This window comes from Fopius arisanus, unplaced genomic scaffold (assembly GCF_000806365.1).
Source record: "Fopius arisanus strain USDA-PBARC FA_bdor unplaced genomic scaffold, ASM80636v1 scaffold00027, whole genome shotgun sequence".
Taxonomy (NCBI): domain Eukaryota; kingdom Metazoa; phylum Arthropoda; class Insecta; order Hymenoptera; family Braconidae; genus Fopius; species Fopius arisanus.
In genome coordinates, this window is record NW_011887766.1 from 777647 (window position 1) to 793157 (window position 15511).

Sequence of the window (15511 nt, forward strand, 5' to 3'; positions counted from 1 at the left end):
GTGGCGGAGGCGGCGGTGGAGGAGGTGGTGGTGGCGGTGGAGGAGGAGGAGGAGGAGGAGGCGGAGGTGGTGGTGGAGGAGGATAATTATAAGTTACAGGGGGTGGTGCTGGTGTCTCACAAACATAGCAATTGCTAGTTGCTGGCGTTTGTCCCGGTTGACAGCAACTCGGGGGTGGCGGTGGAGCCGGTGTGGGTAAGGTAAACGGTACCGATGGCCTATCATATGTGTAACCCGCTTGTCTCGTAACACGCTTCAACGCTGAGACTGAGCCGCTGATCAATATCAACAATCGCAGCTGTCAACAGAAATCGGTAAAAAAAAACAAATAATGAAAACTCGATACCCGAATATTATCTCGGCGTCTGCATCTACTCACCCATTCTAACAGCAGCATGATCCATCTGCGTATGACATCGCAGCATCATCTCCAACTTCCTTTTATACAAAGAGATTTCGGAAATGTCGGGGAAATTACCACCGAAAAACCGCATCGTTAATGATATTGAATTAAGTGATGAATTGCAGGGCAGAAATGCCACGTGGCTATTTCCCAAGACAATATTTCTCTGGTGCTCCACGACATTTCGTAGATCGTTGGATAAAATGGAGAGTATTTTTCCGGCGGTTAGCGTCAAAGGTCTGTTAACAGCGATTTCTTTAAAAACCACAGTCAAGTTGACTGGAGAGATCTTCCGTCATATTAAATAACGTCGTGCTTCTCCGCAAAACCGTAAAAATTGTGAAGAAAAAGGAGTTGAGCCTATGAATACTCTGCGTGTTAATGACAGTGTCAGGTGGAATTAATCCGGAGGAATAGCCGTAACATTGACACGAGGAAAATGGCAGGGTAGCTACAGTTACTCATAATTCCAGTAGATGTTACTCCGAGAAGATCAGTGCAGCGTGCATCGCGGAATGTTCCTTCGTCACATCTAAGTGGTTTAATTTACTTAATAGCAGCATTACGTGTAAGTTTTCTCGGAATATTGCAGCAGGTCGAGGGGATCGGCTCGTTAAATGCCGGCTGTCCTCTCCTTTTATTCTATCTGGAGAAAAAAATATGGTTCGTATACAGGCGGAAGAGGGCATTACTTCTCTACGATGACTCTTTCAGGTGAAACTCAGGTGAAAATGGCTCCTGACTTGTGGAGTTTGTGGGCAGACGGCTGATGAGCATCGCTTGGATGAATAAAATTATATATCCCCAACAAATCTTCAGGCTATTTACTTGGCACTGCTCCGCTATGCTCTGATGTTATCATATCCATTTCTTCATCTTCATCAGCTTTCGAGATCAACCGAATGTACGTCTAGCGAATAGAATTTTTTTTCATTTCGATGAAGTTATTTTATCGAGTGGATTATCCTCACTCCGAGAATCTGGTCTTCAATTAATTTTTATTACTCCAGCTGAATGCAAATACGAGATTGTAATTGATTTGCATAATTTTATTCACTGAAACGGTAGAGCCATACCTTTATAATTCAAGGATTTTCCTTATTATTATTCAAGTCTTCAAAAAATAATTATAATTGAAAGTAAATAATAACAAAAGTTTGATATTAACTAATCAACAAATTGAACAAATATACAGCATGCCAATAAAAATTATATTTTTTCATTTAAAGGAAAACATGCTCAATAAAAATTATAAGACGTGCCGTAATTCTGTGGCCTTCTTCAATTTTATTGCCCTTTTTATCTCCGCGTGATTAGCCGAGATCCAAGGAATAGACATACTTCTGGGAATACTCGGCGACCTTTAAAATTAATCAGAATAGTTTCCTCCAGCCACTCTGCAGAGAAACAAGTGTAACGAGTTTTGCAAAAAAATGTCGAGTCTAGAGAAGGAATAATTTTTATTCTAAAGAACTTCGTTGACACCTTCATCAATTTGCAACCAAGTTTTCATGTAAAATCTCAACAGTTTTTAAAACTGCATGTTACAATTTGAATTTTCCTGCCAATTTCTCATTAGAATGTGGCAAAGAGAGCGGTAGCGCATATAGCAAAACATCTTTAGAATAAAAATCATTTTCCCCTGAAAAATGTTGAAAGTGATCGCCTACATATTACTATAAACCTCTGCGCAAGTTAGTCGGTAAAAACTGGTAACAAAAGGCAGCCTTTCACTGAAGGAGATCACAGAATCAGAGATATTAAGTGCGACTGAAAAATAACAAGATGCACCACTATCGTAAATCAATGAATCCACAGAGAGTATCTTCAATGTTTACATAGCGCGTAAACACTCAATAATAAACAATAATAAGCTGCTAGAAAGTAATGATCCCCCTGCGCCAATATATCCTGAATTTTTCCTTAACCAGGGCAGGTCAAAGACACTGTCATCATGCTGAGTTGCCTTACAACAACGACAGCCAGAACAGTCCCTCCAGCACTTGTCCCAACACCATCAGCACCAGAATGAATCGAGTGCAGATGACAAACACCATGGAACACCTAAACAATCACAACCGCCTGGAAATGACGCTCTAAAAAATTCCATAATAACACCAATAAAAACCTGTTAACCGATTCAGCATGCACCTGTGTTCCCCCAGGGTGTGCCAACAAGGTCAGCCAGCAGTAGTTTAATCTCCACCTGTGTTAGTGCCTAGCCACACTCACGAACATGTGAAAAACCTCCGCAAACACGCTCATATGGAGTATATTATAGCTACACGTTTCAGTCTTAACGCAGCTCCTCCAGGATAATCTGGATAAACACATAATTGGTATATTCGAGCGGTTGGTGTACGGTAGTTTCATTTCAGGAGTTTTATACCGGAGATACAGCATCGTCCCCAAGCGGAGGCTAAAGTTGTCCCACCAGACTGATGATAACCCTTGGTATTACCACCTTGGATAATACGAGGGCTTTTCCAAGTCATGATAGCTGCATGACAGCCCCGGATGAGTGCGAATGAACTTGATCGTGGGGTGCACTCCCTCGAGGATGGCGATGGAGAGCTCGCGGTCCAACAATTACCAGGGCAATCATGACTCGGGTAATTTCCGGTGTTCCTCGTAGCACGCGTGCCATACGGTCTCCTCGTTTTTCCCTGAGGTTTTTCTCGCCTCCTTTTTTTTTTCGCAGTTATGCATGGATTTTTTTCTGGATTCCTCTGGCGTCCCGCAGTTGTTGGATCGATGGAGGCTACTTGCTTTTTATTTTTATTTTTATTCTTTCATTTCTTCAGCCTTATTGGCATTGCTGCTAACGCAACCCGGACATACTCTGGGATTAGATGCGTTCATTCACGTCACTGCTGCACTCACGATGTGCCAGCTATGGGTAATGGCATTCTTAGGAAAAAGGGTAAATAAAGGGGTGAGGAGTGGGTAAATAAAAATGACGGGGCTCTTGGCTGTTGTGGGGCCAGTTTTTGTGTGAGTTCTCCGGGGGCTTCTCCTAGGATTCTTGCGACTGTTTTCTTAGGTTTTTTTCTCTTTTCCACGCTTTTTGTTTGTCCGGGCACATGTGGTGTACTGCAATCATCGGCCAGTCAACCTCGTAACGATCGGTTGAGGTTTTATAGTTATACTGCGTTTTGAGTTTTCTCTAATGAGGGGGCGGACTAGTGAGGGACTGAAATCTTTTGATTGTTCAAGGTATCAGATATTTAAACTGTTGGGAATCTTTGAGATCCTTGATGAATCAATTGCCTGATTTTCTTTATCATGGACGAGTGGAGAGAAAATTCATAAAAATTACCTGAAAGTTCCGTATAGTCTGAGTCAAAATCGTGAGGCGTCAATTTCTACGGGAAATTTTCAAAAAAAATGAGGGAGCATTCAGTAAAAAAAACTGTATCCAACGCTCCGTCCGAAGTAGGTAATAGCTTCATACTTTTTACTGGACGTTCCGTAAATTTTATTGGGAATTTTCCATAGGAATTGATGCCTCACGATTTTGACTGTAATTACAGAATTTTCATGCAAATTTTATGAAATTTTTATCTTTGTAGATTTTGGCTTTGTTTTGTGGAAATGACAAAGGGGAGCGGACGATTGTGCATGATTGGGGGATATCAGCTGTCCAATCAACGAATGGGTCAGAGTATTTTTGGTTGGGGATCTATTAGTGAATGGAGTTCATTAGCATATGCCTCGGTAGATACACTTCACGCAGAAATTAGGGAAATACCGTTGAAGTCTGTGGTTGAATTTTGGTTCATGATTTTTCTGTCATTGGAAGTAAAAGTGTGTATAGGTGATTTGACAGACAGAACCGTTCAAAATTCTTGGCGTGACTTTCCGGTTGAAATTCTCGAAATTCTTAACGAATAGCGGTTCGACCGAAATCTAAAGGCATTTCGTAATTAAAAAATTAACCATTATGACAAATCTACTGAATATGTGAAGTGGAATTCAATTAATTTCAAATTTGTAATTATTTAGTCATTAATTTCATAAATGAATATTAATAGAACAATTAATATTCAATGATCGGATATTGATTATCAACATTGAGGAATAATTTGGTCAAATATTATGATAGGCAGGATACAAATAATTTTTCTGTGAAAATATAAAAAATATGAAAATGAAAATAAAAATAATAATATTTTTTCTGGATCTTTCAACTGGAACGTCAACGAACTTTCTTAGGATAAGGAAAAGCCATGAAAACTAAATGGTCTTTCCATGGTGGAAGCCTCGGTTTCTCGCGCTTGACGCGTAACCCCCTCGGACACTACCGTGTGATCTATAAATAGATTGGCTAAATCTATCGTCCCGCAGAATGCCAAGTTGCGCGATGTATGGAGGTGCGGAGACACGCTGTGATTCAGAGACGAAAAAAAGAAAAAACAAATGGCTGAAGCGAGTGAAAGAGTGAAAGAGACCCAAAGAAAAGGTAAAGAATCAGTAGGAAAAGAATGATGGGTACCGACCAACAAGTGGATGAGAAATTCATCGAGATCAATTTGTCTTGCGCGACGCACGTCTGTGGCTTTGGTAATTTTTTGAGGTGGGCGAAATAAGGAGATGCCGGAGGCTGTTACTTTGCAAAGTTTGTTTGAATTTTCAAACGGTAACCGGAAATCCTCAAGAGCAACAAACATCACACTCACTCTCGTGACAATCTAGGGACAGAGACGAAGGTACACAAGTGCAAGCCCTATTAGTAGCTCGTTAAACTACCTTGTACTTGGAAAAGTGGCTTTGCACTTTTGCTACGTGACTCCCGGAAGTACAACGCTTCGTCGACAAGAAATGTAAGAAAATCTCTCAGTCAATAAGTTTGGGGGAAAAAAAGATGGAAACAATTTCAGTGGGATATTGAAACGCTGTGGGAAAAATGTCCTGTGTTTCCAGTGGGAGCATTGAAAATTTTATGGACTTGTATGGTTTCGACGTGATTGTCACTTTTATTGTCAAATTGGGAAATTTTCGTGGTTAAATACGTGTAGGAAGCGATTTTATAGGGGAATAAAAACACTTCACACACATTTCGTGATATGCATTGGTCCGAGCACATATTGCTATGCAAGTCAGTCGTGGGACATTCTGTACCCTAGGAAAGAATAAAAGGTAAACGGATACGAATTGAGAAAGAATCAATAAATTTTAACGGAGGACATGGTAATTCATCATACGGCATATTGAATATCTCTGAATTCTTCTGTCGTAATTCAACTTTCCCATGTGAAGGACTGCGATGAAATTCAGTTGGTTATTTCCTGGGGAATAAAATGTCACAGTAGATTGACTCGCATATCAATTTTTGTGGCCAATATTTCGTTGGCTATATACCGAAGTAATATAAACACCAATATTTTTCAATCAAACGTTATATTGAGGTGCATAACGCAAACTGAGACTTGCAGGGCGCATGAGGTATTTCCCATCGATATTTATAGCAAACAATTGATAGCCATCGAAAAATATAGTGGCTTTTGTCGGTAATGATCGGCGAAGGGTGGATAAAAATTCCTAGTAACCTTACGGAAGTCGCTGCCGCGCTCATTCGAATACGTAATGACCGTTTTTCGGTGACATGGTGGAGTGAGACAGTAAGGGGGCTAAAAAAAATGTTGAAAGATAATCGACACAAACCGGACATTAAAATTCCAATGTGAAGTCCCTCGATGCATTTTACTCTTGAGCTCTTGATGCGGTAGTGAAAGACGTCGAAACACGTGTCCCTCGTGTGAGGCGTGATGCACGGTCACGGTGGAACAAAAGAAGTGAATCGGAGTCACGATTCTTAGTCGAGGTTACCCATAACAGTGAGATTCGGAAAAAAAAAATCGCAATGAGGATGAAAAATACATCGTTAAAAGCCTTAACTGTCATTTTATTATTTTATCATGGGTCATTTAGCGCGCGAGTGGACAAATAAAAATGGGGATAAGGGCTCGAGTGATAAAAGTTAATGAAATAAATTTAAACAAATACTCAGCATTTTGCTTGGACGTTCTCAGCGGCCGTGTTAATTAGACGCGCCAGCGAGTTACGAATGCACCGAGAGTTTTGCACGGTGAAAAGCAGATTATATGCGTCCCACCCTCATTCCACATTCGTGTCCTTCTTGCATCTCCTTCAAGAAGTGGAGAGGTAGTGCTTTGAACCGAGCCACTTACAGGTGCCTAAGAAAAAAAAATAAATGAAATAACAATGAGGCCGCCAGGGTGGCGGTAAACGACGAAAGTCTCGTCCTGGAATTGCGTATAATAACGCGTGACAATTCTCTGTGACGAAATTTCAACTGATTTTCGCACTCGTGACACGCGCTGGCTGGCGCTGATGCACACCGCAGAATGAGATGACAATGCAAAAGTCGTGTACAACAACTACCTCGGGGCTTTCCATAAATCACCAGAAAATTACCTTCAATTCCATTCCCAACCAAATGAGATATTTCTAAATGGACAACAGTAACACTCTCAACTGGGGGAGAATATTACGTTTTTTTGTGCTCACTGTAATTTCAATCTTCATGTTTTTACATAGGGAGAAATAGAAATTCATGGAAAAAAAAAACTCGTAAACGAGGGGAACGAATGGAGCGGTAATGTCTTTTGATTAGTCTCTGCGGCGGTTAGAAATTCTTAGGAGATCCTCATCCCAAATTTTATGATTTTTTCCCTCATCTTCTTGTCTCTCTTTTCAATTAATTCCGCTCGATGGAATTAATGGTGATTAAATTCTCCGATTCACATGAGAATAGACGTCGGGAGCGATTCGTTCCGATATAAATCGATAGCTCGGGCATTGCTGGTCAAATGTTGGCGCCAAAAGATGAAGGCACCCGGACAGGTGTTCGTAAGGTTCCCAAGCCGCGGGATTTTTTATTTTTCACCTTTTGAAGGGATGTTCCGACGTCGAGGCACCAGCTAGGTACCAGGAAAAATCATTTCCCCTTCTTCATTTATAAAATGAGTCGCCATTATGTAACAGGTAATTTTCAATTCTCACATGACCCTGAAAAACCCTCAAGGTGTTGAAAATTCACGCAATAATTTTCCTGAATTTTCAGTTCACAGTATCTCATGTTGAATTCTCACGATGAGCATAAAAATAAAAAAAATATCAAATTCAAATGTTTCTTCTCATCTCTTAAATGAAAAAAGAAAATCGCTCGCGTATGTAATATTTTGTGATGTATGATTATATGATTTTTCGGAGTGTTGGGGATTGAGAAAGCGAGAGCTGGTCGAAATAATGACTGAAGCGAGTAAAATAAAAAAAAAATGTCAGTAGTGAATGTGTAAAACAAAAAGGATAAAAAATAAGTGGATAAAAGAAGTGAATAAATAAGTGAGTGATTAAATAAAGAGTGATTTTTTGGAGTGTTGGAGATCGAGTAGAAGGCGAGAGCGGGCCGGTGTAGTACGGACATTAACGAGTGAAGAGACGCAGACGGCGAAAAGGAGAGCCCCGGAGGAGCTGGAACGGCCAGTCTGCGCACAGACATCGATCGAAACTCACCTCACGCTCGTCGTTCTCCAACCAATTCACCCGTGTTTTCCCTCGATTCACCACACACCCGCAGTGCGACCCTCTCACCTTTTCCCCCTTTTTCCCTTTTCAGTTTTTCCATTCACCCTCATTCCTTCATTAGTGCATTGTGTTGTCAAATTTGTACTCTCAAGTGTCAATGATAACAATTACCAGTTACAACTTGTTCAACATGAGTGAGTTACTGTAATCATTTGGAGATTGATTCCAGAGCTGGTGAGTAACTCTTGATTATTTAAATGCCAGTTGGGTGAATGGGAAGAGAGTGGAGACATTCTTCAATGGATGTTGATGACAATATTTACGTTTTTCTTGAGTCCTTGTTTCAAGGGGACTGAGCGATCTCGTCGTTTCGAATGGTTTTATAAAAAGCCGGTAGTTGTGATCCATTGAACGTAAACACATGAAAATTGGTGATTCGCTTGGTAGCCCCTCCACTTTCTTCTGCGATGCTTAAGAATTCGGAGCGCTTTTTGCCAGGCTGGTATAGAACGGCCTACGAATTTATTTTCGCATATCATCGACGTGGACTCGCGTAAAAAAAACATGTACGATGAGTGGTGAAAGAATAGTTCACTTTTGTGGGCTTTACATGGGGTATCATCGCTTGTTATAGATAGTTAATCGATTCGCTCGAGTAGTCGTGGGTAGTTCACTCGATTCTGCCCATCGAGCAGTAAATAATTGTAATTTGAAGTTTAAAAAATTAGAGGATTGGAATTTTATATATTTTCATTAACGGGAATGGCAATGATTTGAGAGGTGGATTTGATATCTCACTCGTGATCTCGTTCACTTGGCACGATCACTGGTGATAACGTTCGTTCTCCAAGGGGAGAATATTGCGATGCCTGTAAACTCTCAGGAATAGCAATGAATGTATTGGATGTTATTTCAATTCTTCATTTCTGGTTTCGTGTTATTCAGCGTTTTCCAATGGAAATCAAAGAGCTGCAGGGAGGAAAATTATCACTCTCGTTGGTTATAATTCATGGGACTGGGCAAACACCTCTGTAGAGATATCACCGTTTAATTTGTTGTTCGGTCGACGAGGACGAACAGAGACGTAAAAAATTTTAGAGAGGCTTAATGGTTTTTTAATTCTTTTGCTCGGGGAGATTTTTTGGGGTCCGGTTTTCTGTTTACTCAGAGCTTCATAATGGAATGTGAAATGGAGTCACCGTAAATCATATCGTGGAAATGTCATAATTCAACGGGGTCAAGCCGTAAAGCAAATCGGCCTGACGTCCCTCTGCGCGACATTTTTTTTTTTTCGGCTCTGTGCCCTCGTAGTTTTCATTTTTTCCCCTCGATTTTTTTGTCATTCCCAGCATTTGCTGCTTTTTTAGCTTTTGTTTCGGGTTTAAATGGTAGTCCTCTTTCTCAAGGATCACGAAGGATGGACAAACGAGTTGGGGGAGACAGTGGGTGGAAGAGAGAGGGCAGGATATTCCTGTCACCCATGTGGGGTGGCCTTGTGCCGCCACGAAATAATCACATAACATGCCCGACTGCATAGCTGCATACCATGATACATTTCGAGAGACTCTTTTCATCGTCTCCCATGCAATCTTCCATCTTTTTTTTCTCGCACATTCGTCGTACGGGAGAAAAAAATAAATGAAGCCTGAAAATTTGGGAATAAAAGGATTTAAATTGGGGGAGGAATTTATGGATGTGATGGATCATTCGCGGAGGCTTTTAAGGGATTTATTCCCGGATGTCAATATCTTCTGAATACACCGAAAATTAGAGGAATTGAGTCAAGACGTTTGCAGTAGATTTTAATGGAACTGCCATGTTCCAAAATCATCGATCTCTTTAGCACTTGCTTCGAGGATAGTGTTCAGAAAATTCTAGAAAATTTCACTCCAATCCTAGAGTCAACAAATCGATTTTTGTCAATGTCTGAATTATTGGATTGAGATGGACACAGGATTCAGGAAAGTTGTGACTTGCTGATGAGTGAATGCTATTGTCAAATAAATATTAAGGCAATTAGGATAATTCTTCTGCAGTTTGAACTTGTTGAAAGTATCAGAGAACATTCACACTATAAAAATGAAATGGGATTTCGCTGTTGAATATTTTGGAGGAAAATCGATATAATTTCGCATCCACACAATTCAACAATTCGGTTCGTCTCAATGCAATGAATTAATTATATAGATGTTATCGCTACAAATATTCACGGATTTTCCTGTAAGTCCTAAAATAAACAAATGGATTTAGCGGTATATTTTCAATAATTGAATTAGAAAGGAAAGGCGCAAAATGTATTCAGGGGGAAATAAATGGTATTAAGGAAAGAAAAAGTCTCCTTGAACGTGAATTTCGCGGGTAATCCCGGTAGGAGGTATAAAATAAGATATGTACAAAGTGAGTTGGTAAAGTCATAGGGGTCGCCTACAGCCTCCTGTACAAATGCAAAACAATATTTTCACGTTAGGCTATTTTCCCCCTCGACCCCTTTTAACTTCCACCGTGTACATCGTCGGTCATTCCACCATGGGCTTTTCCGCAAAGATCGGGACGCCTGTTTGGCTTTACAAGGCACACGTACCATTCAAATACATTTGCTGGATATTAAAGAGAGTGTACAGTTGGCTAGATGCATATAACGTTCGTTATCGTCGTGCATAAATCAAGGTGGTACGAGAACCCGAGGTTTAGCCATGTATGACACTTAACAAGCGATCAGTTACGAATCGATCGGCAACGCGCATTGCAGGTGCATTGCTATTAAATAATTATTTATGCACTGAAAAATAAGGAAAAAAGGATAATAAACGCGTATTGGGGTGTATTTTTAGACTTGTAATTTGTGTACAGAAGAATATTGTAAAGTGAACCCAATTATTGGTCAAACGATGCCACTTGAACATCCACATTCGAGTGCCACGTTTTTCTGAGTGGAAATTATGTCAGGCGAGCCTGAGGTTTGATCAGAGCTTGATATGGCGATGGTCAGTGTCAACTGATCAGGCAGTACTTGATAAAAAACTGATCAGTCTTTGATTTACCCAACCTGATCCGTACTATTCTCATCAGGTTCTGACATGGTGAGCTTGATTTGAACTTGTGGTTCGCTCATCTATGATCATTCTGATCAAGTTCGGATCAGGTGGGCCTGAACTTAAAGTGTGATCCAGCCACCTGCAACTAGTCGAATCAGATTCTGATCAGATCAACCTGACCTGAAGTTGTCCCGCCCAGTAGTTATTCAGATCAAGTTCGAATCAGATGAGCTTGAACTAAATAATTTAATTATTAACTTATTATTACTATTATTATTATTATTAAAACTATAATAGGTGAACTTTTAATTGAGTAAATTTTCGTTCCTTAAAGTGAACCAGCATCCCAATATACATTGTATAAGCAAAAAAGTTCACTCAATAATAATAATAACGCGATAGTCTCGTGTAATAAAAATAATTAGGGTTTTTCAGCATTAATGATAGTAGGTATCCATTGATAGGGGTAATATGATCTGAAAAAATGATTAATTTTTATTTTTAATTCATTATGTTTGATAAATATTATAAATATTATAATATAATTATGAATATTCGGCACGCCTGATCAAATCCGGATTGAGTCAAGGCGTTACATGCTTGATCAAGTTGTAGGATCAGTACCTGACCCAACATCAAGTATGACTTGATTCAAACTTGATTCAGACCTAAGCTCATTTTCCACTCGAGTTAGGAATTGAGGTTCGGAAAACGGGACAAATCCAAATAGGGATTTCATGAAATATTTGCACACTTGTGAAACGCGGAAAATTGAAAATCTCTGACATTTTTTACGAGAATAAAAATTCATCAGTCGCTCGATTTCCGTGATGGAATCCCGCATTGAAATAAGAATTGGTCCTTGACCTTTAGTATAATTTCAATGAATACTCATTACTCTTGATTCATCACGTTGCAGGAGGCAATCGGGAACAGAATAAAAAAACAATACAAAAAATTCTGACAAAAGGCCATTCCCCTCGATTCTCCCACTGAAAATTCACGAATGCGTGCGAATGAATAAACCTGGAATTTCGCTAAATAAGGTGGAAAAAAATCCAATCAAAACCACTTCCCGCCCTCTTACCCCTCGCGATTGGAATGCAATATAAGACCCCGTCGAGGGAAGAGTCTTATGTCATTTATAAAACTGAGTAAATCGTGCGGAATTTTTCTTGACAATCAAGTCTAATGGAATGCGCCTGTCAAGTCACTTCGGAAATTGAATATCAATCGGAAAATAGTCTTGTCGAAGGCAGCGTGTGGGTGAAAGCACCCGAGAAGTGAAGGTGAGCTGGGAATAAAATATGTTGCAAGCCAAAAAGAGGTGCAACATTCTTCCTGCGCTGCAATACTGCAATGCAGACTTTTCCCCTGATTCTGCGCCCTCGTGAAAATTTCCAACAAATTTCACACCTTCGCTTGGATATTGAAGTACGAATATTCAAGTGAACGAACCCATTCCACATTCGGGAATTATAAATACGTGTGCTTTGGCTTTTCAACCGACAGACTCCAAGCGACGACTCTATTTTCGTTTGTCCATGTTTCCCATGTAAACTAGAATGTCCGATGTCGTATGTCTATTTCACATATTTTCCATTGCGTCATTCCAATCATTCGAACGATTCAATCATTCCTGCATTGAATAATTTATTGACAATAATTGCAATATGAAACAATTAAAAGTGCGTGGAAATAAAAAAAATAATAAATACGAAAAATCGTATTTATGCGGTTAATACCTCTGAAATCTTGAAATAAGATTTTTGACATATAACACTTAGAACTAGGTTTGGTGTGTGAATTTTTCATCAGGAGAGAGTTATTTCAATCGTATCGGGGCAAATTATCTAGTTCAAGTCAAAAGTGACAGAGGTAGACACTTATTGGATGTGAGTACTTCTTAAGAATCGTTTCCAACTCATAGACTCCAGGAATTTAAGGCATTCAAATTGAGTCTCGAGGATGATTTTATGATCTATTTCCATTCGATTAACCGAAATAAACAAAAAATCTGAAGGGATATAGTAAATATTGAGTTTGAATAGTGGAAATTCGTTCGATTTGTACCGGTAGTTCGAAGGTGACAGTTAGAAATAGAATGATATGTAGGAAATAAACTACATACTTGTGTAATGCTCAAACCTTGTCTTCTACTTTCATATCGATTAACGCAACACGAATGCAAAATTTATCTATTGATTCTAGCTTTCACCCCAGTTTTCTCCGGATCGAATTCCTTGACCTGCTCCAATGATAATTATCGAGTGTTTCTCTCTTCCTTGGACAATTCCAAATGCTTTTGTTTACGTTTTACTTCCTCGCGATTCACTCGTACGTGTCATTAAGCCGAAATGTACCAGATCGATACGAAATTACAGCTAGTGTTTATCCTCTACATCCGACGACGTTCAGTCTGCCCCGGTGTGTATTCTTAGACCGTCTCGAGATATCCGTGTGCATGAATACATGTGCATAATTGCATGTGACTGTACTTGCATCGATCGCACGTGTTACACGGGTATTTCCATCGCTGGAATGCCCACACCAGCATTCAGGTAAAATATCGAATTCAGGTACACATGTGGAAAAGTATTCCTTGATTCGCGAGAGGCCTACATGATATTATCACTTGATATATTTTTATTTCATTCGAGTATCTTTTGACAGAAGAAAATTCATTACAAAAAAATGATTACTTGTCAGAATAGCACAACTCAAAATATTAATTTAAGAAACCACAACAAAAAATATTACCACTGAAAAAATAATATAATGATATCGTAATATCTCGATTTGTAACATTTTTTCGGCTGATATTATCGGTGAGTAGTATATTTGTCATATTTTTTTGGAATACGAGAACGAACGCGCGCTACAGCGCGCTGTAATTATAAAAATCGCGATTAGAAATTGTTAATTTAAATGAGTTCCAAATTCAAATTAGCCGCCTCAGATGACTGAACCAATGAGGAATAAGCGTGATAGAGTTTCGAGATATTGATAGTCTCGATGTTTATCCTTTTTAGGATAGGAATAAAAATTGTTAATTTAAATGAGTTCCAAATTCAAATTAGCCGCCTCAGATGATTGAACCAATGAGGAATAAGCGTGACAGAGTTTCGAGATATCGATAGTCTCGATGTTTGTCCTTTTTAGAATAGGAGGATAATAGGATTTTGAGAGGTGATATTATTGAATTAGATTCAGCGCGGTCATCTAAGAAATTTCCCGTTCCATTCATAATCAATTTTTCAATTGACTATTTCTCTTGCTCCCTCACGTCATCGTAATTGTAACTGTGATGACAATTCTTCTAAAGGTTAATGCACTTTAAAATTTCTCTGAGAGTGTAGGTGGCAGGTGTGATATCATATCAGAGTTTTTAAAGAGGTTCAATTTTCTGGAGAACTTTGTGTTCTTCGGATTGACTCGTCAAATATTTGACGGGGGTTGTAAATATAAAGGGCTCGAGCTGAGTTTGTCTTATCGTTGGACGTTGTAAAGATATTTTTGGATGCGGTTGTGGATTCAGATTTGAGAAAATATCGGAGAGAACTCTGGGTTGAACTGCCCGGGACTCGCAGTGATTCACGTGTCATTTAACTTGAAATTATTCACTTGGAGATTGTGACGATGAAATGTCGATGAGCTGATCTAGAATTTTGCCTAGAAAACGATATTCCGAGGAAATTCAATTACCATATTATTTACTCAATCTTAAGATTATTATCAGACCAGCAAAATGTCAAACGGAGTTCATTTCAGTTTAACGTCTGGGTCAATCATCCTACGCTATTCACTCACCGCACAATACAGATTTCCCTAAAACCTCTCATTTTATCCAAACTCCGCCATCCGTATTTATAGGCTAGAGTGCATTAACCCCAGCGATTTAATTCCACGTGAATTCATGACATAATTCTACATTAAATCCGCCGGTAATCTCTCCATGAAAATACGCACACAGGAAAAATAATAATTTAAAAGTACACTCGAAATAACCATATCCCTAAAATGTTCTGTTACAATTTTCATCAAGAGTACCTCCGTCCTTCAGGTAAATTGAAAGATTATTGAAAGCAGCAAACAAATTTCATAAACCCATTTTGTCTTTCAATGGAAAAATCTTTTAAAAAATCATTTCATTTGGATTTTTCGCCGAAATCTAGAATTATAATGACGAAATTTGCAAAAATTCCTCAACAATTTTTTTCGCCAAAATTGAATTGGCAGGAATAATTTATTTTTAACTACACCGAGTCTCATTGGACTGCGGTAATAATCGATGCACCACATAGTGACGGAATAAATTTTAATTGAATAAATGTGTATGGGGTAAATTATCAAATTCTCCTCACCAGCTTTGCATTACGTAGCGGGTGTCATTTTACCATAGGTTCGTGATATCCCTAGGTGTATGTGTTAGAGCACTGAAGTGCGTATCGGATGTTGGACGGCATAAGGGTAACGTTAGTGGGTACCAGGTTACACGGGAAATGTTTAAACCCCCCCCCCC

The 15511-nt window shown here is 39.2% G+C and overlaps 2 protein-coding genes across 3 annotated transcripts in view; one reads left to right on the forward strand and one right to left on the reverse strand.

Annotated features, from left to right (window-relative positions):
* LOC105265144 (leucine-rich repeat extensin-like protein 3) overlaps positions 1 to 428 on the reverse strand; it is a 2164-nt gene extending 1736 nt beyond the window's left edge. Inside the window, exon 1 of the mRNA XM_011302489.1 lies at positions 380 to 428. Within this exon, the coding sequence (XP_011300791.1) occupies positions 380 to 428 (49 nt within the window). The remainder of the gene's footprint in view (positions 1 to 379) is intronic.
* A 7465-nt stretch (positions 429 to 7893) lies between these two features.
* LOC105265094 (uncharacterized) overlaps positions 7894 to 15511 on the forward strand; it is a 25159-nt gene continuing 17541 nt past the window's right edge. Inside the window, exon 1 of one of the 2 annotated variants that reach the window (XM_011302395.1) lies at positions 7894 to 8188. The gene's annotated coding sequence lies outside the window, so the exon portion shown is untranslated. Of the gene's footprint in view, positions 8189 to 13368; positions 13551 to 15511 lie in introns of those variants that run through there. The other variant, XM_011302396.1, reaches the window with a different exon arrangement.